Below are 15938 nucleotides of genomic sequence, written 5' to 3'. Positions count from 1 at the left end.
AGCAAGTGCTCAGGTATCGAGGGATGGGATCAAGTGATTGGCCTGAGAAGCCTGGAGCCATCTTTATCTTTCACCCGATGCTCGAAGGTATAAAATAACAGACCAAGGGTGGGGACCCAGCAAAGATCTCAGAATATCACATGGCAAGGGATAGATTACCTAAATTGCATAAATATTCTATTCAGGTGAGGTGGCACAACATAAAGTCCGAGAGATATCAGCCAGGTAGAAGGCAGTGGTATGATACACTGTACATAACTCATTGCTGAAAGGCATTTTAGTTAAAGGGGTGTGTTCACCTTTAAATTAACTGTTAGTATGATATAGAGAGTGATATTCTGAGACTATGTGCAATTGGTTTTCATTTTTTACTATTTAAGATTTTTGACTTATTTAGCTTTTTATCTACTCCTCATTTTGCAATATCAGCCATCTGGTTACTGGGGTCCAAATCCCCCTAGCAACCATGCATTGATTTGAATAAGAGACTGGATTATGAATAGGAGAGGCTTGAATAGAAAGAAGAGTCATAAAAAGAAGCAATAACAATACATTTGTAGCCTTAGGGTCAGTCCACATGAGCAGTCCACGTCTGGTGACTAATCGCCTCTTCATCTGGGAGACAATCTCCCCGAACTGCCTTTGCATGTCTTCCCGTCCACTATAATGAAAAGTCGCCTGCACCAAAGCACACGAGGAGCTTTGTTTTCCGAAGTCGCCCGAAGTTTCCTCGTGAGGCAGGTGCTTTAACGCAGGCGACTTTAAATTATAGCGGATGGGAAGACACAGGGAGACACATGAAGGCAGTTCTGGGAGATTGTCGACCAGAAGAAGAGGCGATTCTCCCCAAATCTGCTTGTTTGGACTGACCCTTACAGAGAATTTGTTTTTTTAGATGGTTACAGAGAATTAGTTTTTTTTAGATGGGGTCAATGACCCCCATTTGAAAGCTGGAAAGAATCAGAAAAAAAGCCAATTAACTAAATAAATAAATAATGAAGACCAAATGAAAAGTTGCTTAGAATTAGCCATTCTATAACATACTAAAAGTTAACGTTAAGGTGAACTACCCCTTTAAAACAAGGTGAACAAGTTGGATGTCAAACCTGATTGGCCCTTGCCAAATATGCTAAAGGTGACCATACACGGGCAGATTTAAAGGAGAAGGAATACCATTTTAAAAGTGGGGTGCCAAGTTAGGCACCCCCAAGTGACAACTTTTACTTACCTGACACCCCGCTCCTATCAGCAGAAAACTTTTTAGTGATTCTCTTCCTGCTTCTTCGCTTTTTAAATTTCCCTTGGCACCTCCAAGTGTAAAATGGTATTGCTCCTTTAAGCTGCTGATTTGGCTCCTTTAGACCTATTTGGCAGCTTATTTGCCCATGCATGGGGCACTTAGACAGGCCTCCCTAATCAATATCTGGACAAAAATCGTCCAGAACTAAATCGGAGAAGTGGAGGACCGCATCGATGAGCCAACTTTTCCTATCCCCTTCTTTGTAATGCAATTGTTTGGCCCTAGAAGCAAATGATCGCATAGGCACGATATCACCCAAGCCTATCAGAAAATAGATTTTCTCGTTTGGAGACCTCATCGTACACGGGCATTCTTTATACTAACGGAAATTCCGAGTAAGCAGAAAGGTTTTCCAGTGCACGGCCTATTTGGTTTCATGCAATTGTCTCTGGTTTTGCACACGGGGAAGATTAAAGGAACAGTTCAGTGTCAAAGTAAAAACTGGGTAAATAGATAGAAAAAATGTTTCTAATATAGATAGCCAAAAATGTAATGTATAAAGGCTGGAGTGATTGGATGTGTAACATAATAGCCAGAACACTACTTCCTGCTTTTCAGCTCTCTAACTGTAGTCAGTGGCTATAAGGGGGCCCCCATGGGACATAACAGTTCAGTGCGTTTGTAATGTTTTTGTTTAGATTCAAAAGCAACAGTTATGACCCATGTGGACCCCCCCTCAAGTCACTGATTGGTTATTGCCGGGTAACCAATCAGTAGAAACCAAGAGAACTGAAAAGCAGGAAGTAGTATTCTGGCTATTATGTTACACATCCAGTCACTCCAGCCTTTATACATTACATTTTTGGCTAACTAACAATTTTTATTTTGCACAGCCTATTTACCCAGTTTTAGTTTTACACTGAACGGTTCCTTTGTTTTCCAAAGTTGGATCACAAGGAAACTTCAGGCGACTTCAGAAAACAAATTGCTCCAAGTGCCATCCCGACGGCGATTTCAATTCTAGCCGGCAGAAAGGCTTTTCCGGGAGATTAGGCGCCTGAAGAAGAGGCAATTTGTAGCCAGGCGACTAATATCCCCGAATCTTAGCGTGTGTCCTTACCCTAAGAAAGGGGTGGCAGGAGCAAATAGGAAAGGTGTAGGAGTATGGATATTGCAACAACATAACAGACATAGAAGAATGTATTAAATGTAGTCCTTACCCTGCATTGTTTTCCCAAGTCCTTGCCCAAGTTTCCAGCCATGCTTCTGTAGTAGTCTGTGTCCAATGTTATCCTATCGGATGAGGAGTAAAGGAGGGGAAAAAAAAAAAACGAAAATATTCCGGTAATAAAATCATCCCCCCGCCCCTCTTCCTTGCCATCAATTATACACCAGTGTTTGAATTTTGTGATAGTTGACATTCATGCAAAAAAAGGAGGAAAAAAAAAAAAGGTTTGCTATAATAATAATAATAAGAAAAAATAAATAAAAGAAGAAGAGAGAACTAGTGTACGGTGACATAAAACTGTGCTCCCTGGAATACAGACTGAACACAGGAGATGGAACTTTGATTAGTTTATTTTCTTAGAAGGCGTGCAAGTATTGTTTTACCAACTAGTAGTAAAGCGATGTGCAGAGACACGTGTTTTTACGATTTCCAAAGGTAAAACTGGGAAACAGGACAGTAAAACTCAAAGCAAACATCTATCCGTCACCTAAACCATAAAGTGCCGTCCCACTGAGGACCAAAGAGAGCGGCTGGCGGGGATTGGGCAAAGCTAATCCTCATAGGTCTAAAGGGTTTGTATCAAAAAAGAGATGTGTAGATACCCACTAGTCCCACTTTTATAGGTGGTCTAACTACGGAGCAGATTTATCAAGGGTCGAATTGAAAATTTGAATTTTCGAATTCTTGAGGGGTTTTTTTTGGGCCACAACTGTCAAATTCGACTAGGGAATTGTTAAAACTAGATTTGAGTTTTTTTAAAGGAGAATTCAACCTTTAATAAAAAAAACCCTCCCTCCTCAGCCTGCCTGAGACCCCCCCCGGGCAAATACCCCTAATTTTTTACTCACCCCTCCGTGCAGATTCTGACCTCGGGTTCAAGGACGCCATCTTCTTTCTTCGGAAGTTTAGGCGCATATACGCAGTTGGAGTAAATTTCAGGTTTTGAACCACTGCGCATTCGCAGACAATTTCCGAAGATTTACTCCAACTGCGCATGCGCGAAAAGGCCGTCAATACACAAAGATTACCGGAGAAGAAGAAGATGGCTGTCGTGAATTCCGAGACCAGAATCTGCACAGATGGGTGAGTAAAAAATTAGGGCCATTTGCCCCGGGAGGGGCAGGTAGGCTGGGGGGGGGGGGAGGGTTTTTTTTATTACAGGTTGAATTCTCCTTTAAAAATTTGAATTAGATTTTTTGAGATTTATCATACTCTGACCCTTTAACAACTCAAATTCGGCACCGAAAACCTGCCGAATTGCTGTTTTAGCCAATGGGAGACGTCCTGGGATCAATTTGGAGGTTTTAGCGGACATCTTGAAATTCAAGTTTTTTTTTTTCAGAGAAGAAACTCGAGTCAAGTTTTTAAAACTCGAATCGAACTCGACTCATGCTTTTGGGTCAATCCTATTCACTTGAGTTTAGAGAATTCGATTTTTTTTTAAAAAAAAAATAGATTACGATTGGTCTAATTTTGAGTTCATGGGAGTTTTAAAAAACGCCTATGAATTCAAAATGTAACCCTTGATGAATCTGCCCCCAACTGTCAGCTAAATATATTAAACATATAATTCTTTGAAATCGTGAAGACTATCCGTGCAATAACTCCTTCTTTCCCACAGCTGCCATTTCATTCTCTTTAGTTCTGCGTGGGCCGGCACACTTCAATCCAAAGTCATTTGGTTTCATTTCTTTTTTTTTTTTTTTTTTTTTAAAGGACCAATTGCGGTGGAACCAGAAGCACAAATATAGAAGCAAGGCCAAGGCAGATACTTGATTGGCTTCCGACTGCCTTTCTTGATTTATGTTGGTTTTTGACTTACACAGAACTAAAAGCATGCAGCGAAATGTTTTTTATTTTAAGAAACCATTGGTGTTAGTGTTCCAGAACAAAAGTAATCATGAAAGGGGAACTATAGCGAAAATGAAAATTTAATATAAGCTTCAGCATCCTGAAATACGAAACTTTGTCGATACAATCAAATATTCTGCATCATTTCTGATAAGTTTATCTTCAGTATTCCTCTCTCAGCATCTGTTTCTCTTCATTCTGTCTTCATTCTCTCTTCATGCAGCAGTTGGGTGTCAGATATTCATTGACAGTTGGATCCAATATATCTTATAGGGGGGCTCCTTTCCTAGCAGATGTATTAGAGCTCACTCAAATAACTGATTCCAGTCCAAACAAAATAACTGCCTTTTGCACAAATCCTGCATGTAGAGAGACATGATGTCTGGTGATTTTAATAGAGTGAGCTCTAATACATCTTCTAGGCAAAAGGAGCCATCACTCACATAACTGATTCCAGTACAAACAAAATAACTGACTTTGGCACAAATTCTGCATGTAGAGAGACATGATGTCTGGTGATTTTAATAGAGTGAGCTCTAATACTGTACATCTTCTAGGCAAAAGGAGCCATCATTCACATAACGGATTCCAGTACAAACAAAATAACTGACTTTGGCACAAATTCTGCATGTAGAGAGACATGATGTCTGGTGATTTTAATAGAGTGAGCTCTAATACATCTTCTAGGCAAAAGGAGCCATCACTCACATAACTGATTCCAGTACAAACAAAATAACTGACTTTGGCACAAATTCTGCATGTAGAGAGACATGATGTCTGGTGATTTTAATAGAGTGAGCTCTAATACATCTTCTATGCAAAACTGTCAATGAATAGCTGACACCCAACTGCTGCATGAAGAGAGAATGAAGAGAAACAGATGCTGAGAGAGGGATAGGGAAGATAAACTTTATTATTTCAGAAATGATGCAGAATATTTGATTGTATTTACAAAGTCTCGTATTTCAGTATGCTGAAGCTTATATTAAATTTTCATTTTCGCGATAGTTCCCCTTGAAAGAGAGGGGAGAGGAAGACCATGGTCTTGTAGGGAAGGGGCTATGAGATTGAGTGATGATTTACTGCATAGCCTCTAATGCAAAAGGATAACACAGGCTAGGACAGAGTTAACAGCCACGGGATGTTTAAATGCAAGGACAAAACATAACAGAAAAGAGGCGCAGGGGGATATGAGGGTGCCAGCAGAGTGTCTTATCTCCATGTAACATGGAATTTGGCTTTATACAATAATAGCAGTTTCCCTATACAGTATAGTCCTTGCTTGGTATTTGCTTTCTTGATATACAGGTATGGGATCCGTTATCCGGAAACCCATTATACAGAAAGGGCTGAATTACGGGACCCTTCCTTATAATTGAATAATCCAAATTTTTAAAAACTCTCTCCTTTTTCTTTGTAATAACAAAACAGTACATCGTACTTGATCCCAACGAAGATAGAGTTCATCTTGAAGGCAAAACAAGCCTATTGGGTTTAATTATTGTTCAAATACTTAAGGTATGAAGATCCTAATTAGGGAAAGACCTGTTATCTGGAAACCCCAGGTCCCAAGCATTCTGGATAACAGTTTCCATACCTGTATAATTAATGCTTATTGGACGCAAAACCAGGCAATTGGGTTTATTTAATGTTTACATGATTTTCTAGTAGACTTAAGGTATGAAGATCCAAATTAGGGAACGAACCATTATCCGGAAAACCTCAAATCATGAGCATTCTGGATAATCCCATACCTGTATAATTCCAGTAGCGATTTACCTTGTAACCACCCAGAGAACGACTTTCCTGTAGCACCTACACAGCAGTGGCGATGAAATGAACCTCCAATGGGATTTAAAGAATCCGCTGGAGCTATTCGCCTTTATTTATGGGGCAGCTAGTGATGACACTTATACGAGCAGTGTTTAAATGAGGAATTCATCCATAGGGAGGAGGCGTGCGTAGAGTCGGAAATGAAGGGTGGCAGCAAGCAGACGCCACTTATTCTTTCAAAGATGATTTGTGATCGTCTCCTCCGGCACAAAATTTCTATTGGTGGGTGATTTATGAGCTCAAGGGTTTGTTGTATAGACTGCAGATTAAAAGGGGAGATGCTCATTCTAGATTATACGTAGAGGAGGTACCAAACGGCACCGGAGGAATATAGAACAATAGGGAGACTGCAGGATGGAACAGCGCAGGGCCTTGTTCTGCAATATGATATGCAATGGTGCACTGCACAGGACATATGCAATGGTGCAGGACCAGTACATTGGGATGTTAAAGGAAATGTTCAGTTTAAAAATAAAAACTGGGTAAAATAAAAAATGTTTCTAATATAAACATTTAAAAAATGCATTGTATAAAGGCTGGAGTGACTGGATGTCTAACCGAATAGCCAGGATAACGAATCTTACCTTTTTCAATTTGGATCTTCATACCTTAAGTCTTCTAGAAAACCATGTAAACATGAAATAAAGCCAATAGGCTGGTTTTGCTTCCAATAAGGATTAATTATATCTTAGTTGGGATCAAGTACAAGCGACTGTTTTATTATTATTACAGAGAAAAAAGAAATCATTTTTAAAAATTTCGATTATTTGGATAAAATGAAGTTTATGGGAGATGGCCTTTCTGGATAACGGGTTTCCAGATAACTGATCACGTACCTGTTCTTAATCCCAACTAAGATATAATGAATCCTTATTGGAAGCAGAACCAGCCTGCTGGGTTTATTTAAAGGGGACCCGTCACCCAAAAAAGTTATTCAAAATCATATTTTATCACAGGGTGACAGGTCCCCTTTAATGTTTACATGATCTTCTAGCAGAGTGAAGGTATGAAGATCCAAATTAGGGAAAGATCCAATATCCAGATCTGGATGACACCTGTATAAGATACACAATGCATTTCCATGATATTACACCATTTCTTTCTGACCCCCTGGATAACGTAAAATACGGGTGAATGACATTTAGACGCAACTCTGGAAAGAAAAAGCTTCCCACATCTAAGTTTCCTATATAAATGTATTCATTTATCATCGCTTCCACTGCCATCTTTAATTGCAACTTATTATAGACATTTTCTTATTTTTACTTATTCCCAGATCAGGCTTATTTTTGGCAGATTTTCTCAGCCCTCGTGTGCTTCTCTACCACCGAGGAAGATAAATGTTTTTTTTTTTAATTCCATTTAAATTCCACTAAAATCTGGACACAAAACAAGGGGCTCGTGCAAGGAGAGGAGGCACTCTGCTGGATAAAGAAGGGGAAAGGTCGCTATGAGTGTTCTACAAAAGAGGTTAAAAAGACAGACAAAATGGGGGAAGCATTGCTAGTTTCCAAAAGAGAATACAAGTGGAGTGGAAATACGAACCTGGCTTTAAAAACAGGGCTGTCAAAGGAACAATTAAATGTAACACAGTAAGAAACACAGATTTGTCTTTTGTCTTTTTTTTTATTTTTGCATTGTCATCAAGCCACTGCTTGCAAGTTAAGGCTTTCATAGAGAGGTGAAAGCAGGGAGATGATAAAGGAAAACAGACAGGAAAAAAAAAAGAGATATACAAGAGGGCTGGATGGTGCAGAAGGGGGTTGACAGAAGACTGGGTTTAAAATATGAATAAGTAGGAAAAAAAAAAAGAAAAGTATTGGAAAAGAAAGAAAAGGTGTTATGGTGGGTGAGAGCAGTGGAAGCACTGGTCAGGTGTCAGCTTCACTTACATAACCAGTCAAGAGCCCGGTTCAACATATATTCCCTAATCATCAACTGGCATTCTAAAGCCCTCCCATTTCTCTGCTTAGGACTTGTGTATGTATAATGGGGAAAGAAGGATGGGAATAGCTGTGGGACATTGTGAGGGTGGAGATGGGCCGGTCACTGCAAGTTCCAAACAGGAAGTCAACGGGCCGGTCACTGCAAGTTCCAAACAGGAAGTCAATGGGCCGGTCACTGCAAGTTCCAAACAGGAAGTCAATGGGCCGGTCACTGCAAGTTCCAAACAGGAAGTCAATGGGCCGGTCACTGCAAGTTCCAAACAGGAAGTCAATGGGCCGGTCACTGCAAGTTCCAAACAGGAAGTCAATGGGAAATAATGAAGCTTATGCTAGAATATCGGAATACTCTTGAGTTCAAGTGGATTTAGAAGGTACAGGTATGGGACCTGTTATCCAGAATGCTCGGAACCAGGGGGTTTCTGGATAATGGATCTTTCCATAATTTGGATCTTCATACCGTCTACTAGAAAATCATGTAAACATGAAATGAACCCAATAGGCTGGTTTTGTCTCCAATAAGGATTAATTATATCTTAGTTGGGATCAAGTACAAGCGACTGTTTTATTATTACACAGAAAAAGGAAATCATTTTTTGATTATTTGGATAAAACTGAGTCTATGGGAGATGGCCTTTCTGTAATTTAGAGCTTTCTGGATAACAGGTTTCTGGATAACGGATCCCATACCTGTACAGGGATATAATGCAAAATAAAGAGAGGGGATAGTGCAATATTGAGGCCTGGAGAGAAACGGTGTGAGGATTACTTTATTTTTCTAAATTATAGGGATGCACCGAATCCAGGATTCGATTTTGTGAATGAGCTTCGTAAAAAAAAAAAAAAAATGGTTCGTAGAGGGCAATCTGAAACATATTAATTGGACTGCTAGGCAGGACACTGTATAGGATCCATTATCCAGAAAGCTCCAAATTACAGGAAGACCATGGTCTATGGACTCCATTTTAATCAAGTAATTAACTTCTAAAAATGATTTCCTCTTTCTCGATAAAAATAATAAAACCGTGCCTTGTACTTGATCCCAGCTTATTGATGGCAAAACAATCCTACTGGGTTTATTTAATATTTAAAGGAGAAGGAAAGCTACCGAGGCAGTTTATTGCCAATAGATTAGCCACAATAGTGCAAACTATAACACTATATTTATTTTGTAGAATGCTTTACCATAGCCAAGTAAACAGCTCTAGAAACTCTGTTTATTAGTTTGGTGTGACATTACTTCCTGCTCACTCATAGCTCTGGGCTCAGATTACAGCATGGAGGGGAGGAGCAAGGAGGAGAGGAGCAAACTGAGCATGCTCAAGCCCTAGCCCTGGAGGTTTAAGCTGAAAACAGGAAGTCTGATACAGAAGCCCATGAGTACACAATAGAAGGAAAGAAATGTGCTGTTTCTTTTGACAGAGGACTCAGAGCAGCATTACTTTAAGGGATTACTGGTGTATTTATATAGACCTTTCTGATAAGGCTTAGAAAGGTCTGATAAGGTTAGTTTTCCTTCTCTTCGTTTTCCTTTCCTTCTCCTTTACATTATCTTTTAGTAGACACAAGGTACGAAGATCCAAATTATGGAAAGTTCCCGTATCCAGAACCTGACTAATAGGTCCCAGACCTGTACTAGACCATAATATACGGGGCACGTTACAAAAAGGAGTGCAAGTCTAAGCGGATCTGGGTAATATCAATAGCGAATAAAGATGCTGAGAGAAAGCTAAATGGCATGGGGAATAGGAGAATTGGCAGATTGAGTGTGGGATGAAAGGAGAATTTTGCTGTTGGAAAGTGTAATGCAGACCCTACGGCTGTCCCGTCCCCGCAGCTCTTGAGTGGGTGTTAAGTTCTGCTGACCGTGCTCTGTAACAAGAACCGGATGCTCACTGTGGGATTCTCATGCAAATCGCAGGACACAGAGAGATTCCCCCAGCTCCTAAAAACCCAAATCCTGCAGCTCACTACAAGTTGACACCACCAAGGCCGGAGCAGAGAGGAAGCAGCACAACTAGGCTATGCCGACCAGCACCAGTACAACTCTCCCTCTCCAAGGACTGGCCCCACCCCTGTTTCACAACACTGCCACAAATGAGTGCCAGCAGAAGCACGAGTGTGGCCCGTGCAGGGGTACGACAGTCTGAGAGTCCACAGATCCTGCCAGTTGCATTCAGCCACAAAATGCCGATCCCTTCCCATTTTTCTGCAAAGCATTTAATATTAATTCCTTTGGAAGGAGGGGGGGGGCTAGCTTTCGGAAGGACCCGGGCAAAGGGAAACTCCATTCCAATGCCCTTCCAATAAATAGAAATAAAATCAATGTAACTAGCTGCTTATTTTTATACTTTACTCAAATAGATTGCCCCAAAGAGACTTCAAAAAGGAGTTTTTCTGTTAAAAGGGACAATAAAGTTAAAATATGTTGCTCTTATCTGAAAGAGTCTGATGGATGAGCAATACATATATATTTATGGGCAGATTTGTCAACGGTTGAATTATTTTTAAATGTATTCAAACAGTCAACTTGAATGTGAGGTTATTTAAAGTGGAACTATTACGAAAATGATAGTTTTTGTGAATGAAAAAAAAAACAGGTTTGGGGAACTGCATCAGTGCCATAGGCAGCCATAAAACGTAATAGGAATAATGTATGAAATTGTAGAAATGGGACTATGAGAAAACACACTTACAGCAGCCATTTAATGTGACCGAGACCTGGGCTGGGGAAACTTTACAAGGCAACTCGGGCTGCCTAAAATAACTTTTACGCAGATTTATATGCAGTGTCTCATCGTCGTCTTCTACACATTTTATATGCACATGTATTTTTATAGTTCTGTCCTATAGTAACCAAGCCTTCATAACTAAAAATTACTTTTGACTGCGGCTTCTGCACTCTCCCCCTGTCTCCCCCCCGTGCCAACACCCCGTGCTGCTACACTCTCTCCCCCCGTGCTGCTACACTCTCTCCCCCCGTGCCAACACCCCGTGCTGCTACACTCTCTCCCCCCGTGCTGCTACACTCTCTCCCCCCGTGCTGCTACACTCTCTCCCCCCGTGCTGCTACACTCTCTCCCCCCGTGCTGCTACACTCTCTCCCCCCGTGCTGCTACACTCTCTCCCCCCGTGCTGCTACACTCTCTCCCCCCGTGCTGCTACACTCTCTCCCCCCGTGCTGCTACACTCTCTCCCCCGTGCTGCTACACTCTCTCCCCCCGTGCTGCTACACTCTCTCCCCCCGTGCTGCTACACTCTCTCCCCCCGTGCTGCTACACTCTCTCCCCCCGTGCTGCTACACTCTCTCCCCCCGTGCTGCTACACTCTCTCCCCCCGTGCTGCTACACTCTCTCCCCCCGTGCTGCTACACTCTCTCCCCCCGTGCTGCTACACTCTCTCCCCCGTGCTGCTACACTCTCTCCCCCCGTGCTGCTACACTCTCTCCCCCCGTGCTGCTACACTCTCTCCCCCCGTGCTGCTACACTCTCTCCCCCCGTGCTGCTACACTCAATCCTGCACAAGTAAAATAACTCATTATGATGACTGTACCCTGCCAGTTCTAAAGCAGTGCTGTTCAACTTTCCCCATGTAGTGGGCTAATTGCCATTCCAAAGACTGAAAGACTGGAATATATTATGTCATACAAAAAAAAGTCTACGCAAAAGGGCCATTGAATTTCCAGGAGGACTAGTTTCAAAATGGTATTTAAAGCTAAAAATAAAATGATGTAAGTTTACTTAGCTCCTCTAAGCACTGCAGTGTGTATTCATGTTCTATTATTAGTGGCAGATTTAGCGAATACCAGCCTTAATAGTTCAATTTGAACTGCACCTTTATGATTAACTGCCTACAGGACTGCCGAGTCAAAAGCCTGGGATTAGCATCATAAAAGTGCTAGTATCAGACACCAAAAACACCCAAAAAACTAGAAAATGAAAATTAAACATACTCCTTTCCCCAAAAATGCTCATGAAATAATTATTAGTTTGCAGGCTTCCCTGCAAGAGATCAATGTTTTTACACGTATACATCCATTGTGCTCTTTCCTATAAGAACAACTATACTTTAGTGTTATTGCCCCATCATTTTTTTTTAATTCAGCAATACAGGTACGGGCAAGTGGCTCCCCAGGGCAGAACCCTCTTACGATCAACTCCCCCTTCTAACTGGTTTCCATTTAGCAGGTAAATTAAAAAAAGCCTCGTAGCTGGGATCTGCAGACTCATGGAGGAGGGTGGCCATAGCCTAACACCCTGCTCTTCCCCGCAGGTATTGCTGCAGAGGCCGGCTACCACCCCTGAAGTCTGCATTTATACACGGCAGGGACCTTGGCTTCACAGTCACAGATTCCTGGGGCAATAGGAGAAGCTCACTTCATAATCGAGCACTGGGAATGGCATTTCTAAACACAATAGAACCCTAGCATGATATTGGAATGACTGCTATCAGTCCACAGGTAGCAGATACATATTTGTACAGGTCTGTGCAGTGCAAGTCTGCAATATAACTTGCAAAGGTTGTGTGAAAAACAATGTAAAGGGTAGGGATTGCTTGGAATTCAAAGATTCTTGTACAGCAAAGAGCCATTTGCTTTCCTGATATTGCCTCCCACATTGGCCATTTATAATGCCAATAAAAGCCTATTTGGATAATGATTTTCTATAATAATTCATTAAAGGGGTTGTTCAGCTTCAAACCCTTTTTTCAGTTTCAGTTGACCAGAAATAAAGAATTTTTCCAATTACTTTCTATTTTCTAACATTGAAGTGTAAAGTTTCATTTTTCACCTTCTATAGCAGCTCTGACTATTTGATGCTACAGGGCTGATTAGTAAATTCTGATGCTAATTGCACTGGTTTCTGTGCTGCCATGTAGTAATTATTTGTATTAATTACTAAGCAGCCTTATATTGTGACATTTCTATTCTATGTGTACTGTATATTGTGAGTGGCTCCCTAAGCTCAGTAAGTGACAGCAGCACAGAGCATGTGCAGTGAATCAGCAGAAAAGAAGATGGGGAGCTACTGGGGCATCTTTGGAGACACAGATCTTTACTGCTAAAGGGCTGTGGTTGCCTTGGGCTGGTACAGAAGCACAAAATATCATGTACAACATTTCTAGCGACTTCTTTAGTTAGGGCTTAGTTCTCCTTTAAAACAACTGACCTGCAGTTTTTGGCCAATAACATTTTATGCATCTGCCAGGAAATGTCTATATCTAAAATTAACCCCACCTTCATTTTTGCAGATGTATCTAGAGCATGTTGCTAAGATGAATCTCCACGTGTGAATTGGCCGGTCTCTAACTGATGATATAAAACTAAGGCATGGCCCAGCCACTGAAAGATTGTTATTTTAAAGCAGCTGCGGGTTGTGGTGTTGTTCCTCTGCAGCATTACCTTGAGCAAAAATTAGCTAGCAACATGCCAGCACATAGCAGGGGGGGGGATTATACTATATATACCACACAGAAATATACTCAGTGCTCACTGGACCAGTACAAAAAGGAATAGGGAGGGGGAAACAGGACAGTCCTAGAATATTAATCCCCTTCTCTGCCAGAGACACCGGCAATACATGGTATTACAGGCCCCTCTAAGTAGACAAAGGGTTCGAATATTAAAAAAAAAAAAAAGTAGGAAAAATGTATGTATAAATATATAGAAAAAAGATATAAAACAAGGAAATAAAAAAATAAAAAAGGCAGAGCGTGCAATACAAACCAGGTCATGAGCAGCTTAGCTAATATTGGGATCAACTGCTGTGGAAGAGAAAGGCCAGATAGGGCCAAAGTTGTGTAAAGTTCTGTATACCATCTACACACGGACACACACACACACACAAACACAACACAGACCTACTCTTTCCCGAGTGTTGCACATTGATCTTTAGTGGTTCAAATAGAGTTCTGGGAATTCCTATGAGATCTGCTGCTGACTTCTTCCTCCCAAAGAGGATCATAATGTTGGCATGGTTTAAACTCAACACTTACCAACCACTGCAATGCCTGGGCCGTAAGATTGGATTGCCCATGAATCGTTTCAGTCTGGGACGGCTGAAAAGCCTTTATATGAAACAACATTAAGAAGGAATATCCAAAATTTCCAATGAACCTCTGTTTAGAGATGTGTGGGTTCCACAGCTAAAGTTCAATGTGCACTTCACTTAATTCACCAAGTAAGAAAGGTGGATCTCCGAACTCAGACAGAACCACCTGAAAACTAAAAGGACTTCATGAGAGCTACTAAATATCTAACCCCTCCACCAAACTTGTTATATCTCATGAGTATTTCCAAGATGCACTTGCCCTTAACCAGTTTGCACACCATACAAAGACACCACTAACTGATCTGGGGTGGGGGTCCTATGGTCTCTAAAAACCTAACCAGTTTGGGGCCAAATTAAAGAGTTATACAGAAATATAAAAGCCTGTCCCAAAATGCATCATCTTACCGGTTCAATTGGCTTGTCCAGAGAAGCTTGCTCAATCTCCAGGTGTCCATCTTCATACTGGTCAAAATGGTTACCCTACAAGGAAAGCACATCAAGAGCAACATAAGTGAAAATTCTATTTATCAAACGCTTTAGAGTGGGGTTGTCCTGCTTCAGTGACTAAAGGTGGCCATACACGGACAGACCAAGTCGGCAGCTTATTGGCCCGTGTATGGGGCCCCCCCGACGGGCTTCCCCGATCGAGATCTGGCCGAAAGTCGGGCAGATCTCGATCAGATGGGACAAAAAATCCCGTCGGATCTTGGCCGCATCTGTTCGTTGATGCAGTCCCACGATCCGACCCCCGTTTCCCATGCGTTAGGATCCGATTGTTGGGCCCACGATCGGATCAGCTCGATATTGCCCACCTCAAGGTGGGCATATCGGAGAGAGATCCGCTCATTTGGCGATCTCTCCGTGTATGGCCACCTTAATTCAATCTGCCCATTGAGGGTACTCATTCATTCTTGCACTGAAAGACTGAGTAGGACTAAATTTAGACTTCAGTTTAACAGGAAAGCCCCGTTTGCCAACACAAAGAAATAGTGCGATAGATTTATTACAAAATAAATATCTATAGGGTATTTTCCTCGCAGAGTCAGACGTCTCATACACACATATCTGAGCAGATAAGAGTACGAAAAGAGCTGGAATGATTTATGAGCTTGCTGTTGCTGCAGTGCAGGGATCCATTGGGATCTGTAATATCTATTTGTGGATGGCACATGCAACCCAATTTTATAACAGCTGTAGGTTCACCATCTCTGCTTTATATCCATAACAAAGTATCACAAGAATGCACAGCTATCCAATAAAGATTAAACGATATAGGAACCATGTTGAAACCGTCTTTTAACAATTAAGAATCAATCTGACCTTTAATTTATAAGTACATTTCATGTAAGGCATTATTTACCTTCTGATAGTCTGGGCACTGGTGCTGCCATATTCCTGAACGATTTAAAGGGGAACTATCGCAAAAAATGCAGATTTAATAGAAGCTTCATCATACTGAAAGAATACACTTTCTAAATACAATTGTTTAAAAATTATATACGGTTTCTAAAATAATCAAGTTTAACTCCACTATTCCTCTCTCGGCATCTGTTTCTCTTCGTCTAGCAGAACAGGTGGCTAAAGCCAGACACCATGTTTGAAGGGGAAATAAAGTGATAAAGAAATTTTTATATAAACTTTGTCATACTTGTATAAGAAACTTTCTAAATACAACCAATTAATTAAATTCTGCATTGTTTCTGAAATAATCAAGTTTATGTTCACTAATCCCTATCCCAGCATTTGTTTTTCTTCATTTTCTCTTCATACAGCAATTGGGTGTCAAATATTCA

At 41.1% G+C, this 15938-nt stretch overlaps 1 protein-coding gene across 1 annotated transcript in view; it reads right to left on the bottom strand.

Moving 5' to 3' along the window:
- gpatch8.S (G-patch domain containing 8 S homeolog) overlaps positions 1–15938 on the bottom strand; it is a 47593-nt gene that overhangs the window by 20358 nt on the left and 11297 nt on the right. The window contains exons 2-3 of the mRNA XM_018238055.2: positions 14551–14625; positions 2461–2533 (exon numbers count right to left, since the gene is read on the bottom strand). Of these exons, the coding sequence (XP_018093544.1) occupies positions 2461–2533; positions 14551–14625 (148 nt within the window). The remainder of the gene's footprint in view (positions 1–2460; positions 2534–14550; positions 14626–15938) is intronic.

The sequence above is a fragment of the Xenopus laevis genome, chromosome 9_10S, assembly GCF_017654675.1.
Source record: "Xenopus laevis strain J_2021 chromosome 9_10S, Xenopus_laevis_v10.1, whole genome shotgun sequence".
NCBI classification, from domain to species: domain Eukaryota; kingdom Metazoa; phylum Chordata; class Amphibia; order Anura; family Pipidae; genus Xenopus; species Xenopus laevis.
Note: the sequence above shows the minus strand (reverse complement) of the source record. Positions and strands in the feature narration are given on the sequence as shown.